The sequence below is a fragment of the Agelaius tricolor genome, unplaced genomic scaffold (genome assembly GCF_023055355.1).
Source record: "Agelaius tricolor isolate 1412-34295 unplaced genomic scaffold, bAgeTri1.0.p SCAF_11, whole genome shotgun sequence".
NCBI lineage: Eukaryota > Metazoa > Chordata > Aves > Passeriformes > Icteridae > Agelaius > Agelaius tricolor.
The window spans coordinates 10,003,778-10,027,717 of NW_027269271.1; the positions used below are offsets into that span (position 1 = coordinate 10,003,778).

Here is a 23,940-nt window from a genome sequence, read left to right on the forward strand (position 1 = left end):
AAAAACCCAAAACAAGAAAACCCAACTGAGCAGAAGGAAGTTATTAGCACATTTTCACTTATCCTGCAAAAGCTAAATTTCATTATTAAGATGGCTTTCCAATACCTCTGTTAAAAGTCTATCAAAAACCCATTAGTTTGCATGGTCACTTCCTGAGTTTCCAAAATGCTAAAAACTCAAAGTCATTTTGAGCTTTAAGTTTGTGAAAAACTTGGTTTTCAGATATAGAAAGGGGAAAAAATCTCCTAACAATACACAGAACTACGAATCTTAATACATTTTCTGAGCAATGCTTCTCATTAAATACAAGAACAAAAGCTAACATGATTAGTCATGTGAGCAGGTGGAATATCAATAACACCTGAATGTAATATTGCAATGAACACTTGACACAATACCACAATCTTGACTAGCAGATATTGAAAGGAATTGACTGTTCTGACATTAATAGGCATAGATTAGCTCATGAGCACTCAGTCAATAGATGTCTGCTGTTAGTTGAGGGAAGTTAATGTGTCTTGGTAGAGGAAAGAAATTTTACGTAAGTGAAGACATTTTCTGGTTTGTGTTTCTTGGGAGCTACAGAAAACACCTTTTTCTAGTCTTTAATATTTTGACATTACAATATTTTGAGCGAGAAAGCAATACTCTAAGTGACAAAGGAAGGTCTCAAAATTAACAAGAAATTTACATTTGAAGTTGTAAAAATCAGTGTTTAGATACATGATGTTGTTTTACTCTTTACATTTCCCATGCTTAAATACACAATACAGAAGAACGAGCTATGTTTTAAAAACTTCAGGCAAATACAAAATAACACATTTACACAAGTGGAAATATATCAGGCTTCTCTTCATTTTTAAAGCATAAAAATCTGAACAACTGAATATACTTTCTTAACCCTTGAGCAAACTTGCAAAGGCCTTTACAGTAAGAATGCAATTAAGCATCACACCTCACATGAGAGGGACATTAGTAGCCCCCCAAAAAAAAGTGCTGTGTGGTTTTGGTGGCAGGACTGCACTGCTAGACATCTTCTGGGAAAGTACAACAGTCTTTAGGAAATACAGATGTGGGTTACTGGAGCAGCATAACTACCTTCCCCATTTCCTCTGCATCAGAAAAGCACAAAACCACTGAATAACATTATAACTAAAATTTTCAAAAGAAAATTATGATTAATTCTACTGCAGTCTTTTCACATAAAAGAGTTCCAAGAGCCTGACATTTCCTCAAAGACTGAAATTCTCAAGATGTTGAACATCTTCCCTTGGAAGGAGAGATTACAGCCATGAATATCCACCTTGGAAGCTGTGCTGGTTTTGGCTTAAGCAGGGTTAATTTTTTTCAAGGTAGCTTGTATAGGACAATTGTTTTGATTTGTGCTGAACATAACAATGATAAAAAAGATTTTTTTTTTTAAATTGCTGAGCAGAAGTTATAAAAGCCTTTTCTGTTTCTTGTACTGCCATGCTGAGGAAGAAGCTGGAGGTGCTTGGGAAGTGGGGAGGACAGAGCTATGATATTCCAGACCATGACATCATGCTCAGTATACAGAGGGGAAGAAGAAGGAATGGGGAAACATTCAGAGTGATGGCATTTGTTTTCCTAAGTTACACATGAGGTGCCCTGCTTTCCTGGGGATAGATGAACACCTGCCTGGCCAAGGGAAGTAGTGAATTGATTTCTTGTTTTGTTTGGCTTGCATGCACAATTTTTTGGTTTTCCTGTTAAACTGTCTTTATCTCAGCCCCTGATTTTTCCCACTTTTACTCTTCCAATTCTCTCCCCAGTCCCACTGGGAGGCAGTGAGCATGCAGCAGTGTAGGGCTGAGTTACCAGCTCAGGTTAAACCACAACAGTCCCTTTTGATGCCCAACATGGGGCTCAGAAGGTTCAAGATAACAGCTTTGATTGGAATGTGTTAGATGGAATCTTTGGCTGCTCCTGGGCTTGATGCCTTACAGTACATTAGTGCAGCGCTCATCTGTGGCTGCTTTTTGCTTTCCCTCTGTCGTGCTGCTGATCCCCTCGCTCTGCTGTGCTTGGGGACATTTTGAGGACAGCCATGGTGCTGCACATGGTCAGGACAGCGCTGCTGTTTCTGTGCTGCTGTACTGGACACACTGGAACTCCAGTGTGAACACAAGTCAGAGAGATTGGGACCTGTGGGTGGGTCCATGTGGAAGCAGAGATGCACAGGAGGAGCCCACACTGGCACAGGGGGGCCTGATGGAGGGAAAGCCAGGGCAAGCCAATGATGCCACAGGGTCCTGGCAGGGAACTGTGGACACGTGGAAAAAGGAGACCATGCTGGAACAGGTTTGTTGGCAGGACTTGTAACTCTGAGGGGACCCAAACTGGAGCAGGCTGCTCCTGAAGGACTGCACCCTGTGGAAGGGACCCACACTGGAGCAGTTCATGAGGAACTGCAGTCTGTGGGAAGGACCCACAACCCTTGTACTTGGGACAAGGCATGGGACCAGAGATTCCCCTGCAGCCCATGGGGAAGACCATGGGAAGCAGTGAATTAATTCCTTGTTTTGCTTTGCTTGTGTGTGTGGCCTCTGCTTTCCCTATTAAACTGCTTATATTTCAAGCCAGGAATTTTTTCACTTTTACCCTTCTGATTCTCCCCCACTAAAGGGGGAGCAAGGAAGTGGCTTTGTGGTGCTTCCAGGTGGGCTTAAACTATGACAGATGCATTGATGTATAGGAAAAAACCTTAGCTTTTACCTTCTGAATTTCTCAACACTGTTGGCTTGTTAAACAATGATAACAAGCACAAGGAAATAGTGGATTGGGAAGCTCTCTACAACCTAGGATAATTTAAATGTTATTTAGGAACAGATATGCTTCTATTTCAATATGAATAGTAGAGAAAATTATTTCAGCAATCAAAAGATAACTCACTAGCAACAAACCCAACGTAAACTTACTTCAGATTACTTTGAACAGCATCATTGATACTTTAGGTGCAGATTCTTCAATTAACTAAAAACCACTTTAAAAAACATTTATCAAATAAGGCTGTAAAGTACTTTTACTAGCTCGTGTTGTTTTCCTCTACATAAATAAATACAAAGTTTTTGCTCTGTTTAAAAAAAGGCATAAAAAACACTTTCAAGTTTCAGTACATTACTAAATTATAATGCAGCTGAGGTGAAGCAAAAATTTAAAAAAATAAAATTATTTTTATAAACTTAGGCAGTAATAGACTTCTATTAAAACAAAAGGAATTATATTTTCAAGTTTGACAGCCTCTTTAGGAATGTTATTTTTTCTTTGGTGAAATATAGGGTACTTAGACAAACATGGCATTTTACTTTCCCACCACTCGCTCACTAGTAATATTAGCAATAAATTGTAGCTTTTTTTGATATGTTGCAATAGGAAAGAGTTCTCTTTAATTTCTTGATAATAACATTTTATACCCATTCTATCCTACCAGCTGAAAGCTCTGGAGTCTGTGTGCGTTCTGGAATCCCATTCTGTTTCCGAGCAAATTCAACCTGACCTGTTTCAACCTGTCCTCCTTGAGTCTCAGCAGTTTCATTACAAATAATTGGAGATTGCAGTGATAGCTGTCTTTGTTCAAGTTCAAAATTCATAATAAGGGAATCAACCAGAGAGTCCAATTCATCCAGGTTCATAAAAGGCACATGCATTTTCTGGATAGGGTTGTTCACAGAAGACAAGGCAAATAAACTGAAATAGTTGTTAAAATATCCAGCAATGACAGAAATATTTTCTGCAAAGCTCCTGAGAGGGCTGGTGTTTCTGTATAACCCTATGAGAAACAGAAACAAAAAGAATCAAATGCAGCATTTTGCAGGTACCAAGGAGCCCTTTCCCTCTGCAAGTCTCCTGTAGCCTGTAGGTTACAGGTGGTAACTCAGCTAATACCTTGTAACATGGAAGAGACAATTTGACAGACTTCAGTCAGGCACTGCTCCAACTCCAAATACTTCACTGCAATCTTAGTGCTCTTCTTTATTTCTCGATATAGAGACTCTTCTTCTGGCAGCTGAGATTCTGTTTCTTTCTGTATTAATAAAGAGCAATTTCAAGAGAATCAAATACATCACAGGATACTAACTACTAAACATGCCTATTATGGTTTCAGTCACATAGATCAAGCCAATGCTGAAACACAAAATCAAATCAATGTCATGTCATATAAGACAGCACTGAAAAGAATGCACAACTGCACATGGTTGACAGGGTTAGGAAAAGAGGAAAAGAGCAAATGATGTGAAAATCCAGGAAATGCTTGGCTCTTAGAGGATAAATCACCTATTCTGGCTTTTAATTCAAAATACCAGTAACTATTGTCATAAAACTATGGCAGCAGTTATAAAATAATTGCACTAGCAAAGTTGATCTTTCAACTTAAACCACAACAGGTAGTTAGGTTGTTCAAGATGAGCACAAAAAGGAAAATACAAGTACCTCCAGAAATCCTTTATCTTAAGTAAAATTAAAATAAAAGAGTTTTGAGTGGAAATGCAGCAGCAAGGAAAGTTAGCTTTCCAGTCATAGGAATGCTGTTGTGACAGGAGGTGTCAGCATGCAATCAGAAATATACAGTATGTATGTGTATGAATAGATAGATATATAGATATATATATATATGCGCACATTCCTCTTCTTAGATAGATGCATCCTTAAAATTTAAATACCAGACTCAAAGCACACATTTTGGGAAACATTTATCTTACCTTTCTGCAGTAAGACATGTTATTGTCAAGGAATCTGGCTAATGCCACCACGTTATCCTTTATTCGATTTTGAATCTACAAAGAAACTTTTAATTATATTGTACACTTCATTCAAGTCAAGGTACATTAAAAGTAAAAGAACAAACACTGACATACTAAAGAGAGAAATACCCAAAATAGCATTTTCTGCAAGTAAACATGCAATTTTTCAAAGAAAACATTAATTACATCAGCAGGGTTTTAAACCCCTTCCTAGGGGAGGATCAAATGAGCATATTTAAATATTCACTACAGAAAGGTTGTCCTGTAACTTTGTATCACTGTCATTCTAAGTGGCAGGGGTAGCTCTGGCATTTTCTTTCCATCCTTACAGTAGTTGCACCAGAGACAAGCATGTACAGCAGATACTTGAGAATTAGCTGCAAGTCAACAGCATTATTTGGAAAGCAGAGTGCTCAGTTCCATTTGCTGCAAACCCAAAGCATTTGGGAGTTAAGCAAAAGACATTGAAATAAAGTATACTGGACTGTTTCACTACTATCTGTAGGATTAAGAATGACAACAGTGAAAACCAGAGTAGGCAGAAATTTTTGCTGTCCTTGAGAGGAACAATTTATCACTCAGAAGATTTCACCCTTTCTCAAGTATTCTCTTGGAATTCAGCCAGGCTCTCTGTCAAAAGGGCTCACCCGCTACAAAAGTGATGTGCTTCCAAGGGGTACCCAAACTTCCCTACTGGAATTTTCAAACAGCTGCAGAAATATTTTTACCTATGGTGCTTATTCCTTATACTTTATTCTCTACTTTGTGTAACTCCCTACAGCATCATCTTCATGACTTAAAATATAAGCAGAGGAAACAAAACACAATCAAGTGCCTCCAAGATATAGTAGCAGTTTTTAAACTTCATTTCATCTCACCTCATTTTGTGGACATTGTTCCACAAGTTCTTTCTGTACTATTCTTGCTTTCTCCTGTACAGCATCAATGAGACACTCCAGTCCTGAGCCTACTCCATCATAAATGGCAAGTACAAATTCCTTTTAAAATAAAGGTTCCAAATGCAATGGTTAAAGAAACTGATGTGGTCTTGAATTAAAACAATTTCTCTACAATAGACTAGAAATAAGTTTGTTTCAAGCAAATTATTCAGTGCAGGTCTACTGAGACCCATGCCTTCCTTGGACCACAGGAGCTCAGGTCAGATTTTTGTATAATCAATGTAGTACTTAGATACAGATTACTAAAATACAAGTAGTGAATTTCAGTGAAACAGATAGGCTTGTATCATCTCAGTGCAGGTACAGTCCTAAAAGCACTGAACACTTCTTTCTCTTCATAGGTTTAACTTATTCAAAGGATGTGGTTTTTAAGGAAAAAAGGTCAAGGGTACCAATACATCAATTTTCACCAAATTTGTAGTATAAGATAAACTCTAAATATACTTAATTTGTTTGATGAAGTTGCTATATGGAACAATTTGCTCCTGAGTTCAGTTACCAATAGGAAGTGTGACCTCAACACTAGAATTACTATTCATAATCAGTATTTAAGAAACATTTCTTCACCTGTAAACTAGAGGTAGGAATGTTGCTCTCTTCAGGAAATGAAATATCAGTTGTTGTGACTACTGCCAAGTGTCCTACGTATTTCATTGTTTGTTTCACCGTTTGGTTTACTTTGCTCCATGCTTCTGTTACCATCGAGGATATATCTGAAGAACACCCCTGGGAAACAAAGGCACAACTGTCACTGATGCCAGAAAGCACCTCTGGTCAAATACACACTTTCCATACAGCAAGAGTTCCTAGCACTCAATACTCAGGCATTTTCAGCTTCACACCTTCCTAATTCCAATGACTTATCTATCACAGCTAAAAAATCATGCCTTGCAACCACAGAGCTACCACACCATTGTACTACATAGTTTTAAAGGAACAATAGATTCACAAGGCTGTAGTGTGCACAAAAATAATATTCACTGGCCACTGTTTTATGAGGTTATAAACAGCAGCACTTCATAGTCTAAACTATCATTTGCTCTTATTGCATGTTTAATTTTACCATTTTATAAGTAAGAACCAATGCTTCTGTCAGGGCCTGGGCAGAGGAAGGTCTGCATTACTCTCCACTAGCACATGGAACTACCAGCTTAGTCAGAAAAAAAAGCAGCCTTGGCTATTTATCTTCCTTAGGTGCATTGTTTTGTCATGACACACACTGGACATTTAAATGCTTTTAGTAAGTCTATAATAAATACTACATTAATGCAGAGAAGTTTTCTATACACAAATGAATTCTTTAATATGCTTTACCTGCAACAGCAATTGTAAATAACCTCCCAAGTTCTTTATTTCCTGTTTCATTTCTTCATCAACTTTCCTAGATCCTGAACACTTTTGAACATTATTAAGCCAGAGTTTACTTATAACCACAATCTGGTCAAAAGCAGAGACAATTCTGATGCTGTAGGACTGAGCAGCACGATCAAGAGAGAAAACTACAAGAGAAAGAAATGAAAGTTGAATTCCTGCAAATGAACACAGGAACTTTAATTCTTGTGACTGACAAACACATAAATGCTTGTGCATTTATGAAAGACAAGTCATTAGAAATGTTTAAACCACTATGAAAATGAGACTTACAGTTTTCCTGACATTCTTCATCTTGCTGTTCATAGGCTTTGGAAATGGCAGATGCTCCAGAAAAAACTATAAACAAATTAGTTAGGAGACTATCTGCTATACTTTTTCCTCCTTCATGATTCTGTTCCAGCAAATCTAAAGCTGAACTTATAGATTCTTTGCAAATTCCAGGAAGAAATAATTCAGAAATGCTTGAGCATATGCTGGACTTGTTCAATGAACCTGTACAAGGTAAAAGCAAAAAACACATGCAAGAAACTCTTCATAGGAGTGAGCAGTCCATGTGTCTTTTTAATGACTTTTATACAGACATTCACCTACTCAAGGCAGTCATTCAGAAAAAATGTGTAAAATGTTCTGAATAGTTTTTAAGTTCTGTTAGAACAAAGAGAAATTCCATAGTATGAATACATTTGTTTCAACAATCAAATATACAGAGAAATAAAAAATAAAATCCAACCAATCTAAAATAACTGAATGCATTCAAATAATTGGAAGACTAAAGCATCCTATACTTCATGGGAAAAAAAAAGGCTGTAAAACCTGACCAAAAGCTTGGGGAAACCTCAGTAATTGAATTAATAACAGCAAATGAAGTCTCTATATTACTGTTTCTGGATTTAGCCTCTTTCTCCAATTAACCCACATAGTTAAGCAGATTAATGTTTTAGATAAATTTCTTACATTGGGCTCATAAAGTGCTGGTCAGGAAGTTTTTGCCCTAAGAAAGGATAATCAAAAATACAGAAATCCCTACTGTTAACAGCTTGACATTATAAATATGAAGGTATCATAAACAGGACATTTTTAATTTTGCTTTCCAACCCATAGTTTTTAAACAACCATCAGAAGCACCCACGTTTTATGCACATAGTAGGTTCAAATTCTCAGTATGAAATGAAAGGTCTTCTGCCATTTAGGAAGTACCTGATATATAGGAAGTCTGTTTATCCTGAATAGATTGCAATTTTATCTCAGACAAACATCCAGATATTCTCTTGTTCTTCATGAAGCTTCTACTTCTAAGAAAGGATGGTAAAAGAACATGAAAAACCTTGAAAAGAAAAGCATTTCTCCTCATCAAGCATTTCCATGATGAGCTACAGCTTGCACAAATGAGTGAGCCAGTTATAAATATTTTTATAAGGCTAAAACTTCAAATGCAAGGTCCCAGACCATATGCAAGTTATCCCTTAAAAACAATACTTGGATAGAAGTGGGAAGGAAACATTAAAAACTACACATTTCACTCTGCACTGATGCTTTGGAAAGCTCTGCATGCAACTTCTGTTCCTTTTATTTGTCCATGGAGGAAATCCAAGAGAATGAGTAAATACAAGAGAAGAGTCACCAGATGGACAGTGTATGAGAGTGGAACAAAAGTATATTTAGATAGCTACACAATTTTTTGCTTTGTTTTAAGTGTAGGAGAGTAGCTACAAATTACTTTTACCTTCTTCTGGAAAGCAAGGAAACGGAGCTGTCTGAAATGTCAGGTTCCCACTCATCAGCAGGATCATAAAACACATCAACAACAGCTTTATTTCTATCATTACTCTGAAAAAATAAAGGAAATACAGGGGAGGAGAAGAGTTAAACAGAAAAAAAACCAAAAAAGTAGTCAACATATGGATAAATAGAACATAATAATGAAAACTCAATTTAGAAATTCAAACTCTTTTACAATATAAAACAACTGAACAACCAAAAGAATCACAAAGCAGTCCTTGCTTTACTGCTTCTCACTCTCTACACAAAATGACCTGAATAAAGTCATTTGTTTCTATTGCATTCATTTTGTCTGATGGACAAATACATCTGCATGTTTTTAGTGAGAAGTAGTCATGTGTCTTGCTGTTTTAAGATATACAACCCAAAAAACCACAAAGATTTTCCTCCTGTATGCATTATAAGAACCTTATCTTTGACAAAATATTACTGATTACTAGTGGTTCTTCTTCAATTGTTACTGACCTCATAGAGTTCTTTCATTGCTGCTAGTTTGCATTCAAATTTCTCTAGGCTCCAAAAAGTTGTTATTCCCAGTTTGATGTTACGAACCTGCACCTGAATAGAAGGCACTGCTCCTGTTTTATCATCAATTTTGTCACGCCTAAGAATTGGAGAAAGTTTAAAAAAAAGCCAAAAATCAAGGCCAAAACCCGCATTAATATTGCAAAAATAAATGAGATACTTGTAGGCAGGATTATACAGAGACTAAAAATGTGACCTACACACAAAAATTTCTTCATACATCATGCATCTCAGTTACTGTGCTTTAGCACCACTCTAATAAGTGAACCAAAGTAAGATGGAAATGGGCATCAGAAGATTCACCTCCAAAGCACACTAAATTCAAAATTAATTTGCTATAGCATACCTTGAAAGTTTTGATCTAAAATTCAAATTAGAAATTCCCATTTCAAAACACCAAGGCTCAGCTACACACTTAACTAACAGTTTGGAAAACAAATTTATCATGTTCAATTGCACAAGACTGTTAAAAGAAACAACAACAGCTCACCGCACATCCTGAATCCGCCCCCAAATATATACATAAATATTACATAACTATTACATATACACATTATAATTAAGTAACTCACTCAGATACTGACCTGCAGAAAACAATGTTTTTCCCTAGGGCAGTGCTAATGGCATTAGCTTCTTTAATCATCACAGACAGCTTCAGAGACTTCCAGTTTAATGGAACTAATAAAGAATACAGAACATACTGATTTTGTGAACCAAACAATGTGATGCAACAACTTTAGGGTTTACAAAATAAAAGGCAGAAAAGAAACCACAACCCAAAAGCAAAAAAGTAATTTAGCCAACAATAGTTCCAAGAACTCTCAACACATTGGGAAAACATTACCCTTCCAGGCAAGATAACCCTTTTAAATGGTTGGGTAAAGGGTATTTCAGAAACAGAGGCATAAGACTAGACACTTATTATTATTATTAATCCAAGATAAGAAACTGAAGAAAATGAATTCTGTTACTCAGTTTCCCCAAGTGTTAATGCCTGACCAGTGGAGACAGACAGGGAAGGACTTTTAAGTAACTGGAATAAATACAGACTACAGCCATGTGCCCCTAACCACCCTGAGTGGGATTAAACAGAGCTTGTAATGCAGTCTAATACATACAGCTGATGAATAGAAAGGACTGTAACAACCAGAAGGCTCTTCTTGTTCAGGATCACTGGAGAAGTATTAGTGGAACAGAAAAGGTTCCTGTATCAATACCCATCACCCATGCCCACTGAGAAAAGAGAAGCCAGCATTGCCTTTGTAACACCATGCATATACATACATACCCATCACTGATTTATTCCCACTTCCATGGTTCTTCTGAAGGGCGTGTATTTCCTCAGCAATCTTCTGCTTCTCAGCTTCCAGAGCTTCCACTATCTTTGCATGACGAATAGTATGGTCTTCTAGAGCCTGGGGGAAAACGGGCAGGGATAAAAAACAAATCTAAAACTCTTAAAGCTGTTTGTTGAAGCTACATTTTTTATTCCTGGCATTTTAAAGACTCACAAAATTAATTTTATACTGGACATCTGCGTTGCTAATATAAAATAATTCATTTTCAAACTGACAGTTCTCTGGGTTTGCTTACATGTTGCAATGCTCAAAAAAAACCCCTGGAATTAAAGAGGAACAGCTTTTTTAAAGAGTTGTATTTGTTGCAGCAGTCAGATGTATAAAACACCAGCCAAGACTCAGTCATTACTTACATTAACGTCTGGAGTAATAACTTTTGCCAAAGGCAGCAGTTGCTAAATTTTGGTGCAGGAACAAAACCATCCACATTATTTAAGAAATGAGGTCAGCATTAGCTAATCCCTAGCATTCATACATTAACATACTCAGGTTGCAAACAAAACATCAGATCTTCTGCATAAAATCACACAGAAGTACTTTAAATCATTTCCTTTACAATAATTGATTTTCAAAAAAATAATTTCAAAAAGTCCCCCAACCAAACCAGAGTTTATTGCCTTAAAAGGTTTTTTTTCAATTACCTGCTTGGTAGCTAAGGTCTCCATTTCTAAACGCTTCTTATTGAAGTGGAGTTCTAGCTCAAGGCTTTTCTTTGCCTTCTCCAGCTCCTGTATTTTGGTTGTGGCTTTTTGGTTATTCAGTTCTTGGATTTGCTTCTTACGAGATTCTTCTCTCTAATATCAAAAAGGAAAAGTGAGAGGAGGAATACTCCTACAGCATTTCTGACCCATCCTTCAGGCAGATATTCCATACATTTCAAATGTGCAGTCTCTGACCTACACAGCTCAAGGTCAGCAATGGTTTTATCCTAGTTCACAAGCATCACTTTAGGTCTTCTATAGAATATGTAAGATATGAGATACATCATTATTTTTTTACCACAATGTACTATTCTATGTCAACTTATGCATGTTGCAACTGCACTGAAATAAAACAATTATAAAGCAGCATGCAAGCATGGAAAGACAAAATAAAACTGTACTAATCAATCCAGTATAGTGAATTAAAAGCCTCATACAATAAGGTAGATTCTGTAGGCATTTTTCTTTGCTTACAAGTTACAATTCCTGGACTAACTCTGAAGAGAATAAGGACTTTACAACTTCTTCTGTTACTAAGGCTGACTTTTTTTCAAGAATGAGGCTTTGCATTCTCTAACATGCTGCTATAATATGCAAAAGAAAACCAAAACCACACAAACCAAGGCCAAGCAAGCACTGAAAAAACAGATACCACATACTACAATTTCTGGTTTACTTTATAGATATATTTCATGTAATGATGCAATGACAACTTACCACCTCTGCTTCCAGGGATTTTATTTTGCTCTCATATGCTTCTTTTTGTGAGGTCAGTTCTTGTTGAACCATCTCTTTTGCTATTTGGACACTTTGCATCATTTCTTCCTTGGCTTTGAGTCGTGCCTCTTCAATTTCTGATTCAAGCCTACAAGTGCCATACATTTAGATTGCTGCTGTTTGTCTCTTATAAGATGCATACAGATTATAATCTTTTTTTCTCTCATAAGGGTTTAATTTTTTTTTTTTAACAAAAAACTTACATACTTTACATGGTTTCGATTTCATGGACAAAATGTAGACATTTCCAATGTAAATATGAAAGACATTCCAGAATTTCAAATCCCCTCAATTTCCATATTTATTTTATTACATAATTTTCACAAATTTAAAAATGTGATGGAAACTCACTAACTCACATTAAGACACAAAATTAAATTTTAAATCAATGAGTCCACTGGTTTAATAACACCCCATAATGAAGTAAGTACAAATAACATTTCACTGTCTCTCAAATTCTCCATCACAGAAGACCTAAGGTTATTACTTCTCATTTTCCTAAGGCATTTACTTATCAGATTTTAAATCTCTTTAAAACATCAAAATTCATTTTCAGACTCATCACATGCTTGGAGAGAAACATAATTAAAGAGATACACTACTCTGAGGAGCCCTGGAGCTCAGAGTTTCTAAAGAGTGGTCTACATTGTTGATATCTGGATTAGCTTGTGTGATTGAACCTTCGAGGTGTACATTATTTCAGCCAAGTCTGTGACTTCCATTATAAATGGAGTTGCTATTTTCCAACTTTCCCCTTCGTGAAATAATTAATCATATTCAGTTACTTCTAAAACTAATTGCATGGTTGAATTAACAACTGAGCTTATTTTCAGAACAAGAAGAATCAATACTTACTGTGTTCGCTGTGCAATCAGTAGCTCATTCTTTGCAAATTCAAAATCTTTTGGACCATCATGCAAAGATAAAGTCCCACAAGAAGGTGTTTTAACTTTCTGAACTTCTGCTGGATGATTAAACCTGAAATAATGGTCTCCCCCAAGAATCACTCGATCACCCTATTGGGAGAAAAAAATTCTGCTGAAACTTTCAGATTTATAAGCAAATTTTCAGTTCTTAAAGCATGTAGGTGAAGCTAGAAGTCAAAGAGAAGGGACAAATATTTATGGTTACAGAGCATTCTCAGAAAACCTGCAGTCTGAAGCTGAGATATTAACAAAACAAAGAAACCCACACATGCACCAATTACTATTACCAGATCAATTACTTACATGATGCAGAATTGTTGGGTCTAAAATGCATCTCCCATTTACGTATGTCTTGGCTTCTCTAAGTGGAATAATACTTACTTTGCCAACAGTATTTTTAATAACACTGGAAACAAGAAACATTTGCAGTATTAGTAGCTTGTGATAATTGCAAGTGATGCTTCTTAATAGACTAAAATTCAAGCTTTAGATGCTATTGCTTTCCTAGGTGTGTGTTGTCTTCACACTACTTAGGTACAATACAACTACTGAATGACAACCTATATTTTGGTAGAGAACCTATATTTATATCTAGGAATCCACTGCTAGAAAATTACTGCAATACCCTGCCATCTGAGAATTTCTTTGATAATGTGACTTTCATGGTTTTAGTAACTAATTAGTTACATTTCTTACAGCATTTTTTTGGGGATCAGTTGCAGGGAATGCACTTTGAGCAATATTTCTCCAGAACAGCCAAGCTGCAGTCTTTTTTTATTAAATTAAAACTGTCAAGGCATTTCACTTTTCCACTGAACTTAATGTAACATTTATCTATCACACAGCATCATTTGATCAGGTCTTATTCACATAGAAATGCTGCAGAAGAAATCTTTGCTACATGAATGTAATGAACAAAGAAACTAAACTACATCAGTTAACAGATTTCTAGAGGGAACAGAAGGTAGCTGCCTTAATCATTGAGCAGTACAAAAAATATCCCTCCGTAGCATTGGCTTGGCTAGAAGACAATATTTTGTTACTGCCAGAAGGAAGAGTGACTCCAACAGAAAGGGAAGAGTAAGAAGAAATTTAAAATATAAAAACAACACTACAAACCAATGGTCATCAGCAATCAGCACTCCAGAAAGCTGGATATCATGTTTTGAATTCGGTGTACACCTTCCAACTGTAGTTTCTCCTTCTTTGATCATATATAACAGCACCTCAGAAAGCTGAGGATCTTCATTGAGATTGACAAGGTTTGGTAAATGATTGTCCATTCTGAATGCAATTCCAGCTTTCTAGATAAAAAAGAGCTCTGCATTAAAAAACAATTTACTTTATGCATTCATAAAGTAATGAATATCTACATTAAATTTTTCAAAGAAGTCACAGCAATCTGTTGCAAGGTGAGTATTAAGGAAACCAAATCTTACAGCTATTCTCATTCTTCTGCAAGGCTTGCTGAGGTTATATTTTCTGCATTATGTCCTATAGAAAAAAAATGTACCTGTAATTCTTTTATATCTTCCAATTTCCTTTTTTCTGCTTGTTCAAGTTTTTCTTTCCAGGCCCTTAATATATGGAAAAAATAACATATCAAGAGAAAATTACAGCATATAAATTTTACCCTTTCCATTTTAAATTAAGACATTAATGTGTGCCTGACCTTTGCATTTCTGCCATGTTTCTCTCCTGCTGGTGCAATTCTACCCTCAGAGATGTTATTTCCTGCAAATAACGCCTGTATTTTTCACGATCAGTGTTCAGAGCACTTTTCTGAGCTGCCCTCAGTTTTTCAATTTCAGCTTTTAATTCTGCATGAGACAAACCAGACATACAGTACACGTAAAAAATGAAGGCAAAATACACTTCAGTACAATAGTACAAAATTAATCCTGTTCTTTATTTAAAAACAAAACACCTTTCTCTATTTCCAGTTCTCAAGTGTAAGCTAAGATATCACTTGCATTTTGGAAAATAAAAAAGCTCACAAAGAACAATAATATTAAAAGGAAGACATCCCAAGCTCTATTAATCTAGTTGACAAGAGGTCAGTCAACACAACAGAATATTAGTAGTAACAACTCTTATAAGAAATAAGCTGAATACACATGCAAATGACAACCCTGAAAGACTGCTGAAAGGTCAAGCTCACCTCTGATTAGTTTGACATTGACATCTTCATTTACTTTAGCAATGTTGATAATTGAACAAGCCTGTTTGGCATAGCGAAGGGTGCTGAGCGTCTCCTCCGTGCTGCTGGCAGCTGGGCTCACTGTGGCTATCATGGTTGTTTGGGAATTGCCACCAAGACTTTCCTTTAGCAGCCTTCATTGGACAGGAGAATACCAGTCAATCCCTGGCCCTCACACTGGCAGAAAAATTCAAAACTTCCCAGTTGGAACAGACTAAATACAAAATACCAAGGGTTTTGCTACTTATGTGAGAGGGACTGTTAGCTGCTTAAAACACAAACCAAGCTCCTGCTTGGTCTTTATCTGATGCAACAGGCAAATTTCTGCCCTCCACAGGTCATTTGAGAGAGAGGGAGAGAAAGGATGGGAAGAGGTGCCTCATGAAGAGATGAGAAAACCACAACCTCAGAAAGCCTCAATCGCTATATAATGTACGTACCAGGTAAGGACAGATTCCCGGTAAGGAATGAAAGTTTTCTTTCCATTTTGAGACTGTTTAGACAGTGCTGAAATAACCCTTCCAAGGGTCAACAGTGATTTATTGATACTCACACCTTCCTACACAAAGCAAAAATACAAATATTTATGATACAGTTGCAGTTTCATGTGTGATGTTAACAACTATATCGTTGATTAATTAAGTTTGTTCAACATATGCTACAGCTGTACCACATTAAATGTCCCCAGTTATTAAAAAAACAATAAGATGGAAGGGCATCTTCATTTGGAAAGAACAAAGACCCTGCCTTTAAAATAAGTAGTGTTAAGAACCATCAAACTTACAAAGGCAGCTTGAAATAAAGTCTCTTATTAGAAAAATCTAAAAAGGGGCAAGCCTCAACTCCTTGTGATATTGGAGTCATGATTTCCAAAGTCACACCGTTTGCCCCTCCCTCCTTCTGCAGGATCATTAGACCTACATAACATGGGGAGAAGTGTTCTAAGCAAGATCTGCCACATTGCACAGTTCAAACAATTTCTTCAGGCCACCCACTCTCACTGGCAAAATGTGATGTAATACTGGTAAGCATAAGGGCTATATACATCCTTTTATAGCTACAGTTCCTGCCCAAAAGTCCTGTTAGGTGAGCATGCTTTGGAGTTTAAGGGTGTTCTTAGGAGTCAAGCCTTTTCTTGATTTACCTTCAGCCTTTCTCCAGTGGTCTGAGCCTTTGTACAGCACTCACTGCCAGCTAGATCAATTAGATTTATGTGACTGGTGAGCCTACGATCACACTGTTCTTCATTCACAAATTCTACCTGGAAAAAAAGGGAGATGCTGGCATTCAAACCAAAATAAAAAGCCTGAGGATGAGCAGAAATTGGACAAGCTGTTCACATTAAATACATAAAAATTTCATGCTGCCATTTAATTTTTGATAGGGTACTCTTGTAGTATATCCCTTGAAGGAGACTAAGCTCAGATTTATAACCATAGTATCAGTTAGTTGTGGCTGAATAACTGCACAAGCATAAACTGCAAACCCAGCAGATTACTAAACTAGGGGTTTGGGTCTGAAGTTTGATGACTGCAGTCAATCCAATTGCAGTTATCCAAAAACATGCAAATCAGTAAGCTGTTACTGACTTAGACCAATGAAGATGAGTTAAGGAGTCAGTGGAAAAACTCAGGAACAGCTATGGTAGAGAAAAATCAATAATAGTGGTGAGACTGGCAAGGGGATGAAGAAAGGAGAAAATCCAGGAAACTGGGACAAAAAATTAAACCAATCAAGAACAAAATGCCCCAACCAACAAGTCATCTGTCAATGGAGAAAACTGACAGTCTGTAGACCTTGAGGAGCTCTACCTATTCAATTTCTGTCTTCAGGCTCACACCACTAAGTCAGGTTTTGTCTTTTAAGCATCTGTAAATCAGGTGAGCAGTTGTAGTCCCTATATCCTGGAGACACTTGGGGAAGAAGCATCCTGAAGCAAGAAAACATTTATTCAGTGAAGTGTGTTGAAACTGAGCAGAAATTGCATCTCCTACCACTGCCCCAGTTTGTTGCCTGCAGGAACTCAGCACTGCCACACACCTCACACAGCCTAACCCTCTTAGAAGCTAAGATGTGTTGGCAGCAGTGTGAAATTCAATCTAGCCTCAATTAGGATTCCTGTTACATCTCAAAACTCACACTGAGAAGCTTGGAACTACTCCTAGATCTGTCAGCCTAGACATATTTATACTGCTGCTATAAATATACTTAGCACAAAGACATCAGAATCTACTCAAAGCATGTAAAATAAAACAAGTTCTGTGGTGTAGAGAGCCATGTTTAAATGCCCTGTGCTTTACTCAAAGATCTCCAATTATATTCTCACAATTTTGTAGTCAGTACACAAAAGAACTTTTTACTACCAGAATTGAACAGATACAAAAAACCCCCAGCGATACCTTGGTTTGTGTCATGACAAGGGTGAAGACAGAATGAGATCTAGAGCTCTTGTCATTCATTACTGTAGCAGCTGTTGCTCTCTGCTTATTTCCTAGTTCAAGCCAACTCTGTAAAAGACAAAAGTCAGGACATGAAACCAAACCCTACTTTGGATGATTAACTGAAAATTTAAATGTTTGCAAATACACTTAAGACAAATTATGACTATAAGAAAGGACTTAAAAGTTAAACTATAGAAATAGCAATGTGAACGGTGACACTTGACTGTACAAATCTACTCAGCTCCACTATACAGGACTAGTCTACATCACTCTTTCACAAAATCAACTGAAATATCATCGACTACTGGACAAAACAATCTGGTAAACATTTTCTTCCCCTACATGGAATTTATTTTTCATCAGTAAGCAGAAAAGGAGAAGGCAGAAATATTTTTATTCCCTTTTAGTAAACAAAAAACTCTTACCTGAATATCAGAGTAAGAACGGACAACGTTCCTAGAGTGGGGGGGTAAATTAGAAAGTTTGGGTTCAGTTTTCTTTCTATAGACCTCTGCTGCCTGAGTTCTGAAACATTTTCCCAGTTACAAACAGAACACAAATACATAATGAAAGCTGCAGTTGTCTTGAGACTCACACACTTCTAGATTTCACTAAGGCAATTAAAAAAATATATCAAGCTAGTCCTGGGTATGCATTTTTCTAAAACTACCTAACACTGTGATCTTGCTTAATTTACTGGTGAATACAGAAGTTTTCATAGAGCCCTCAAGATATCCTTTTTCAGGATTAGACCATACCTCTGTTAAAATAAGTACAGATAACAAACAGTTTACAAATAAGTTCAGACTTACACTGTCAGGCCTTCCACATATGGTCCTAACACTGGATGTTCTCTTACACGAAGCTGATGAGAATAATTTCAAAATAAAAATTATTAGGAGCGCATTAGTTGGATCTAGTACTCAGGAATATCTTAAAAAAAGATTCTATAACATAAATCTATTGTGTTTCTAAGTAGCTTACCCCAAAATCACTGACAAAACTCAGAGTGAAAGCACTCCTGCTTTAGACAAGACAGTAGAGTCTTAATTTCTTTATAAGAAGTCCACTAAGCTTAGGTTAAAGGACTTACTTCAACAGCAAGGTGGATGTTGCATATCAACTTTTGCATACCATCTGTTGCACCTACCATAAACTAATATTTAATTTACACACAAGTGGCCAGGATAGTGCTCCATGTCAAAGCACAGAAAGTACTTTTTTTGATAAATCAGACATAATAAATTCCTTCCTTACATACACTACTTAAGACAGATTTCTTTAATTTACATTTTTACATATTCTAATACACAACCACTAAACACTAGCTAAACTGGTTTAACTAGTGATATTTAACTAGTTAATCAGTCAAATCTTGTTTCTTTCCCCCTCCTCCAGCTCCTCAAGAGACAAACAGGTAACAAAAAAAAAAAACAAACTCCATCTAAATTACAAGATTATATCTCAAGTTATATTGTACAGAAGACTCTTATTATAAGCTGGAGATTTAGATATATCCTAGGAGACTTTTTATCAAGGCTCATAAGATCATCTTCATTTTGTAGATAAGGGGAGATTTTAACTTTTTGATGGATTCTACTGAATCATTTTGTTTCTATTTCAGCATTGCTCAGCATTTGTCCAGTGACAAGCGTTTTGCTTTAAGTCATGTGGTGATATTTTGATTTTTTTTTACTTGAATCCCATTGTTCATAACTAATGTACTTAGATTAAAAACAATGATCACTTGTCATTAGTGCATTTTTGTTTCAGAATAAATGCCATCCTTAAAGGTTATGCAGATACTTGATTCTGTGAGCCACTTACTTGTTGTTTCTTCTGTCCATTCTCAGCTTTAAAGACAAGCAAATCATGAATTTTCTCATTGTATACTTCAAAGAAGCTCATTTCAAGATGATACAAAACCTAAAAAATTAATAATAGTCAGTCATTACAGATGCAAACAACCACACAAAAAATACAAAGAAAGTGAGGGTAGTTATTTTTTGTTTCAGCTAGAATACTGAGCTGGAATACAAGAAGTGGAATACTATTACAGTGCATTTTGCTTTGATACGTGATGTTTAACAAGAAATTCATATTTTTGAGCTCTATTTTACTACCTTCACTAAAAAGTATGGAGATGGAGCCCACTGGGATTTTGTTTTGCCTTTCCTTACACATATCTTAAAATGTAAGACATACAATACAGAGGAAAGAATCCTTGTCTAGTGACAACAAAAATATCACGTCCATATTTTTTCCTCACATTACTGCCATTAAGGAAGTAAAACAAGGTTGATTTTGACTGTTTAGAGAACCCCATGAATCAGAGCTATCAACACAAGTAAGATTTGAATCAGCAAAAGAATATGAACAATAATGAAGGGAGCAGCACTAAATATCACTTTCCCCATAGTCCAATGGCACAAGCACATCACCTGTTCCTTGTCCATTTGTGCTATTTGATTGAAAAGATCCTCACAAAGTCTTGGAATTATTCCTCGGTCTTCATCAAATCCCATCATCCTGCAGTCACAAAAATCCTGCTGGTTTAGTTTTGCAACTCTCCATAGACAGTTTTAACATTAACTGTACAGCTCTACAGCTGCCATGCCACACACGTCTAAGTTACAGAACAATAAGCAACAGAAATTAACCTGATCTAAATTGGTGCTTGTCTAAATCTGGAGTTGGACAAGCTGATATCCAGAGGTATTTTCTATTTCATCCATTGAAAAATAGGTTGAAAACCCAAGTAAAACTAAGACTCTACAGCAACTGAAGAGCCTAAACCTACAGATGTTCAGTATCTTACCATGCCTGAATTTTATATTCTCTGCACACTTCCAGTACAACCTAAGCCTGTCTCCAGCTGTGGTGCAGTTTTTTCCTGTTGAGTTCTGCCACAGCAGCACACCAGTGCACTGGACTAATCCCCCTGCAGTCAGGAGACACACAGTGCTGCACAGCACAAATTTGTTGTGTAAACTTCACCAGAGGACCCTGCTACTAATTTCAGCCTTGTTCAAAACACAAAGGTAAGTTATTGTTTAAGTGAAAGTAAAAGAAGAAAAATCCAGACACAAACCAAACAAACTTACAAATAGGATAACACTTGCAATCCTGAGTTTATCTTTCTTTTAGGCCAAGGTAAAAACAGCAGTGTAAGTAAAAACTGAGTTCATCCACTTAAAACAGAAGTTCACCCACTTGAGAGGGAACTTACTTCTGTCTAAGTTCTATATTTATTGTAAATTGAACAGAAACATTTCTGGTCCTCAACTACCTTCATTAAAAGTCTATAGCACCGGATAGGAATTATAGAACTCAAACTAATTTTAATAGATGCATGTTTGGAAACAAAACAGCTCACTAGGCATTCTATTTCAAAAATACAAATAAGGTATACACAATTGGCTATAAACCCTAAAACTGTTACTTATCTGGGACTATTTTGTGCAAAGATTTGATTTGAAATAAGCAGTGCCACAAACATCTGGATTTATTTAAAGTTCTGAAGTATAAGGACCCTAATTATAATGATCTCTTAAATGTCGTCTCCAAAAAAACATGCTGTACTTACTATGCCTCTTCATGCACAAAATAACAAACACTGGTGAAAAACACCACTGGGAGGGTCTGACAAGGTATCTGCATTATTAAGGGGTTTTTTTCACTAAAAGCTAGGAACAGTTTTTATTTTCTCCATTAAAAGTAGAAAGAAGTCAAGGTCACATACATAAAAATATTCTAAAGTTAACTTTTGCTTAATTGCTATAAATGCTGATTAATTATTTTTAAAATACACAATAACATTTTGGCATGATTCATTCACTCTGAAATCTATTCCATTCAATCTCTTTCATGACTTAACACTGTATAACAATTGGCAGAATTTTAACAATTATCATTAGCAACTTACGTGTATGATTTTCCAGAGCCAGTCTGCCCATAAGCAAAAAGACAAGCGTTGTATCCCTCAAAAGCTCTTTCAAGGAGTGGCAGTGCCAAAGTTTTATAAATCATTGCTTGGCTTGCAAAATTAGGATGACTCTTGTCAAAAGACCAAAAGGAGAAGTCATAATTGAAACTGTAAACTTGGTTTGTGGATGGATTTTGCACAATTGTCTCTGAACCACTCATGGAGACCACAGGGAATGAGTCTTCAGTTTTCTCTCTGAATGGAAAAGGTGGGAAAATAAAAAAACATGAGCTGCATGCTTTAAGTTAGTAATTTCACTAATGGAAAATTTTAAAAAATCAATGATGATTGCTAAAAATACCTGTTAGATGAACATACAGAGTACTAAAGTTCAAAACACTTTTGTTAATGAATATGTAAAAAACAGACACAAACACCAATAAAGTCAATTCAGTTTCTTAATAAAATCACTTGCATGAAGTGTCAGCTAATTTCCAAGTATGCATTATATCCTTATTGGATCAATGATGAAATAACAAGAACAAGGCAGAACTCAACACACAGTGTAAGCACCAGAAATAAGTCCAGGATACAAACCTGTTGCTGAAGGGCCGCACCCGCACAGCCACAATCACTTTGCTGTTTTTCACTTTGAAAACATCTTCCCCAGCACTGCTGCTCTCAGCTAAACCTTCTGTGTTCACTTTTGTTTCTGAACCTGTGCTCCCAGCAAGAGAGCTGGAAACACTGGGGAGTTTCTTGGCTAAAATTTGCAGGTGAGGTGTTTGTTCATTTGAGGCCGGCTTGAGAGATAGTTGGTCTTGAGAAGTGCTGCTCTTTGGTGTAAGTGCAAATCTTTCTGTTAAAACCTTTGCTGGTGTCCTTGGTCTTTCCAAGCTCCTGTGTTTTATCAAGTGCTGTACCTTTTGTTTTCCAGCTAGCTTATTTATATTGCCTTTTTCATTCAGTTGCTCTCCTGACAGCCCATTAGCACATTTTGAGGTAATGAACCGTTCTGATTTAGGAGCTTCATTTTGAAACTGTATATCAGCAGTGCTTGTCTTATCTTTTAAATATGTGTTGATAGCATTTTCACAGACACCACTAACTAAACCAAAGGCATCCTTACTGTTCAGGTTGTGCTGCAACTTGGTACCTGACTGACCCTCAGTTAACTTTAGGTTTGGTTTAACACCATCTGTACCCTTAATATTTTGTGGAAGTGCAATCTTGTCATTTCCTTGTGCATCAAAGTCATCATTTCCTTTTCTAGGCACAACATTCTGATTAATTTTACTCCTCTCTGTGGAGCCAGTCCTCACACGCCTTCTCAGAGTAAGTCTTTTCTCTGTTTGGAGCTCCTCTGCACTCTGTGCTGTGTCACTACCAGACATTGATTTTTTGCTTGCTCCAGTTCTCCTCTGGAGTGTTAATCTGCCTTCCAGTTTAAAAGAAGTTGACGCATCAGTCACTTTTGCACAAGCTGAAATCACATAGGTCCTATTTACTTCCTCAGTCTTACTCTGAGGACATGAAGGCAGGCCATCCTTTTCTCCCAACGCCTGTGACCTCAGCTGCTGCCCAGATGCTTTACTGCTGGCCAGGCCACTGTGTGAGGAAGGCTTCTGCAGAGTGGCTGTGCATCGTGGCCCAGCAGGGCTCCTGGCAGGAACTGTGTAAATAGGCATCTTCTCTTCCAGCTTCTTAAAACCCAAATGTTGAAAAGTACAGCACTTTCCTAAAGGATTATTTCTAGTTGCTGCTTCATGAGGAATCTGGGGAGACAAAGCAAATAATTTTTTAGTATGTTGATGTGCAATGCAAGTTATGTTTTGCTGCATGGGGAGCTCCTTACATACACTGCAGTACATGTTCTCAAACTTTAAGAACAACTAGTATCCTGTTTCACCTCTGGTATTTAAAAAAAATAATTCTTTTATATCTGAACGACTGCTTCCAACAAAAGGCTATTTGACTGGATTTATTGTCTTCTACGATTTGTTTCAGAAAGCAAACCAAGCATCAGAAAGAAGCACCAGTTGGTAAAAAGAACAATCTAACTATTTAGCAACAAAGATGACCATGGATATTTCTTCCAAATGATCTGCCATGATTTCCAAACTGAAGACATTCCAGATCACATCTCCATTCACTCACATCTATTTACACCCTTTGTGTTTCACAGCTAACAGACTCCAAGAGAACAAAGTTA

At 36.7% G+C, this 23,940-nt stretch overlaps 1 protein-coding gene across 1 annotated transcript; it reads right to left on the reverse strand.

The window, feature by feature from the left end:
• Positions 1-733: 733 nt before the first annotated feature.
• On the reverse strand, positions 734-23,499 carry KIF14 (kinesin family member 14). Its single transcript, XM_071436046.1, has 29 exons — positions 22,326-23,499; positions 21,729-21,983; positions 20,245-20,332; positions 19,631-19,729; positions 18,616-18,668; positions 18,229-18,259; positions 17,762-17,869; positions 16,507-16,623; positions 15,803-15,921; positions 15,324-15,496; positions 14,835-14,982; positions 14,676-14,739; positions 14,282-14,466; positions 13,466-13,568; positions 13,092-13,252; positions 12,177-12,324; positions 11,400-11,552; positions 10,689-10,815; positions 9,985-10,078; positions 9,341-9,479; positions 8,820-8,923; positions 8,294-8,388; positions 7,367-7,588; positions 7,037-7,221; positions 6,290-6,448; positions 5,642-5,761; positions 4,722-4,796; positions 3,907-4,045; positions 734-3,790 (listed from the first exon to the last, which is right to left on the reverse strand). The coding sequence occupies exons 1-29, from the start codon at positions 23,414-23,416 to the stop codon at positions 3,429-3,431; spliced, it is 4,917 nt and encodes a 1,638-aa protein (XP_071292147.1). The 5' UTR covers positions 23,417-23,499; the 3' UTR covers positions 734-3,428.
• Between the last annotated feature and the right edge of the window lie 441 nt (positions 23,500-23,940).